Source organism: Oryzias melastigma, linkage group LG11, assembly GCF_002922805.2.
Source record: "Oryzias melastigma strain HK-1 linkage group LG11, ASM292280v2, whole genome shotgun sequence".
In the NCBI taxonomy this organism is placed as follows: Eukaryota; Metazoa; Chordata; class Actinopteri; order Beloniformes; family Adrianichthyidae; genus Oryzias; species Oryzias melastigma.
This window is the reverse complement of record NC_050522.1, coordinates 22,960,771-22,964,338: the sequence shown is the minus strand read 5'-3', so window position 1 is coordinate 22,964,338 and position 3,568 is coordinate 22,960,771. Positions and strand designations below refer to the sequence as shown.

The 3,568-nt window shown below is 36.8% G+C and overlaps 1 gene segment (V, D, J or C); it reads left to right on the top strand.

The window, feature by feature from the left end:
* The first annotated feature begins 666 nt into the window (after positions 1-666).
* LOC112162473 lies at positions 667-1,331 on the top strand. The segment is given in 2 exon segments: positions 667-865; positions 1,024-1,331. Coding segments are annotated over 2 exon segments (360 nt in total).
* Positions 1,332-3,568: the final 2,237 nt, after the last annotated feature.

Below are 3,568 nucleotides of genomic sequence, written 5' to 3'. Positions count from 1 at the left end.
GCTCCAACTGCTGCCCTGTGCCAGAGCCTTGACTCAGCAACGTCATCTGCCTCCGTTGTCTTCCGCTTCTGCCTTGTTTGCACTTCAAACCCTTCTTGGGAGACCTCCGGGTCCTCTGAATCTCTGAATTGGAGCACCTCCCTAGCAAGGCTCACTTTGAACTCCTCACTCAAACTACTCATAGGGAGGTTTAACTTGTTGTTCTGACCTTGTAGGGCGATGCTGTCCGGGTAGCCCCAGGTATTTAAATATCAGACGCATTTATTAACATATAATAATCAGTGATTATTAAAATAAACTAGAGACGACTTTAGACAAAGAAAGGGATAAAGTTTTGTTTGTCTATTTTGTGTGTTATCAAGTTTTTATTGTTAATCTGGATAAAACTTCTCTATAAAGTCCCTCTTATCTCTGTAGTCACGCTCATGACTTAATATGAACAAAACTGCTGTGTCAGCATTAAACAGCTGCATGTATCACAAGGAAAGAAAATCTGTCATAATACTGTGTATGTTTACTGTAGTTTGGTCTTCCATCACTATTTTCATATTCTAGGGATTTCACATCCACACTAATTGTAGAGTCCTGCAGTCTATCTGTGGATTTAGAAACAATCATCATCAGAGTCTTGATTCCAGAGTTGTTAGACTAAAGATTCCAAGGTGAAGATCCAGAGCTGCTGAGAACAGCTGCAGATGACTGACTCAGTGTGTTTGCATATGTGTGCTGCCTCTCTGCTTCCAGCAGTTAAGAGCTCAGTGTTGATCAGTGGCTGTCCAGACCTTTCAGAGACACTGACACACCTGCAGCACAATGAGGATGTCACTGACTCTGCTGCTGGCTGTCCTGGAGCTCCTTGTTCAGGGTGAGACTCTCTGCTGGAAACGTGGATTCATCAGCAAACAAACTTCATCACAATCAGGACAATGTTTACTAGAAACTATCAACATATTTACTCTTTTTATTGCTCTATTTCTTTAACCCAGATCTATCTCAATTTGTTTCTGTTTTCCTTCTTTCCAGGTTCTTCAGGTGAAGTCTCTTTGACTCAGACTCCTGGATCTCAGTCTGTTGTTCCAGGACAAACTGTCTCCATTAGATGTATAACCAATTTAGGTGTTAACAAACACCTCAACTGGTACCTTCAGAAATCTGGAGAAGCTCCTAAACTCCTGATTTATTTAGCAACGAACCGTCACTCTGGAGTTTCTGATCGTTTTAGTGGAAGTGGATTATACATTGATTTCACTCTGACCATCAGTGGAGTTCAGGCTGAAGATTCAGGAGTTTATTACTGTCAGCAGGGTGCCAACATACCGTTCACACAGTGAAACAACGTCATACAAAAACCTCTTTCAGCTAAAGAGGAACTGATCTGACTGAACATCTGTGACAAAGGAAACTATTTTACTGAAAAACTTCTTAGAACATTAGTTGATAAAATAACAAGTATTTATTTGATATGTTTTTTTAATTGAATTTGGTGAAGTTTTGTTTCCCCATATTTTTCTTAAAAAAAAGAAAGTGATTTCTCAAATGTTTATTTCTAAAATTAAAAAAGCATTTTTTATTTCAGTTCATCATAGTTAAAAAAAAAATTAAAGTATTGTTGAGAAACTCAGATTGACTGTCCCAAACCTGCTCAAAAACAATAAATGTTTCCACAAAATGAAGCATCGCTACCATTTTTACAGAAAGCTCAAGTCCAGAACAATTATCTTTCCAGACATTTAAATGTCTTTGTTGAGGATTTCAACTGATTCCACTCCAACTCCTCCTGATGACACAAGACCCATGGATGACATTTTTAACTGATTTTAAGATATACAAAGATGAAAGGAAGAGAACTTTCTGCAGCTCAATCAAGACAAAACAGAAGTTTTAGTCATCGGTCCTCCGGCTGAGAGAGAAATAGTCCAATTTTATCTGTCTTCCAAAAATGTGGTTGTGTGTGACAAAGTTAAAATCTCGGTGTAGTTATTGATGCAGACCTTTAAAGCACATACAAACCAGGTGACTAAGACAGCTTTCTATCATCTGCGTAATATTTCCAGAGTCAGACTCTTTCTCTTCAGAGCCAGTGCAGAAATTTTAATTCATGATTTTATAACATCTAGATTAGACTACGGTAATGCTCTCCTTTCTGGTGTGAAGAAAAACACAATTAATCGGCTGCAGCTGGTCCAGAACGCAGCTGCACTCCTTTTGACCAAGACCACAAAATGGGAGCACATTACACCGGTTTTAAAATCCCTGCACTGGCTCCCTGTCAGCTTCAGGATAGATTTTAAGATTCTTTTATTAGTTTGGAAGAGTATAAGTGGTCTTGGACCTTTTATCTATCTGAGTTACTTTTAGTCTATAAGTCTCCAAGAACCCTCAGGTCCACAGGTGCGCAGGCCTGCTTAAAGTGCCAACAAAAACCCACGGCGAGGCCTCGTTCCAGCACAGCGGACGTCGCTTGTGGAACAGCCCGCCTAAGGAGGAGATGACTTCATCAACTGTGGAGGCTTTTAAAAAAACCTCAAAACTCATCTTTTTAGGTTAGTTTTTAACTAGCTTTAAATTGTTTTTTGTGGTATTTATAATTTTATATACAGTATCTTTTCTTACTTATTGCTATTTGTTATATTATTATAATGATTTACTTCTTTATTTTATTTAAATTAATTTATTGGCTTGTTTCTTTTCCTTAATCTTTGCTTTTAAACTACTGTCTTCTCACTCTTGGCTGGGTCGTCTGCTTTCGGGCCCGGGGGTCACGGCCCTGCTTGTCCCCATTGTTCCCTCGCCCGGGTTCCTCCTTGGATGGTGGGGTGCTGGGGGTTGTGGGGCTCTGGCTCTTTGGGTCAGGAAGTTGATGACCAGCTGACAGGAAGTTAGGGCTAACAACGTCTTCAGGGTTCTCTCTCTTTCTATTTTAATTTACTCATCTTGTCTTTTCTAATAAATGTCTGTATGTATGTATATATGTAGGTGTGTATGAGTTTGTGTGTGTAAGTATATGTGTATATGCGTATATATGTATAAGTGTATATATGTATATGTATTTATGTACATATGTATATGTGTATATGTATATGTTGATATGTTTAAATATGTATATATGCATATATATGTATATGTGTATATACAGTATGTATGTATGTTTATATATGTATATGTGTATATATGTATTTGTGTACATATAAATATGTGTGTATATTAGAGCTGTCAGACGATTAAAATGTGTATATGTGTATATATGTTTATGTGTATGTGTGTATGTGCATCTATGTATATGTGTGTATGTGTATATATGTATATGTGTATGTGTGTATGTGTATATAATTATATATCTATATGTGTATATATGTATATGTGTATATATGCATATGTGTATATGCATATGTGTATGTGTGTATATATGTATATGTTTTTATATGTATATGTGTATATGTGTATGTATGTATTTGTGTATATATAAATATGTGTATATATTAAAGCTGTCAGGCGATCAAAAAATTTATTTGCGATAAATCGCAAATAAATATGTGGCCTTTTTTTTTTAGGAAAAAAAATGTGTGCT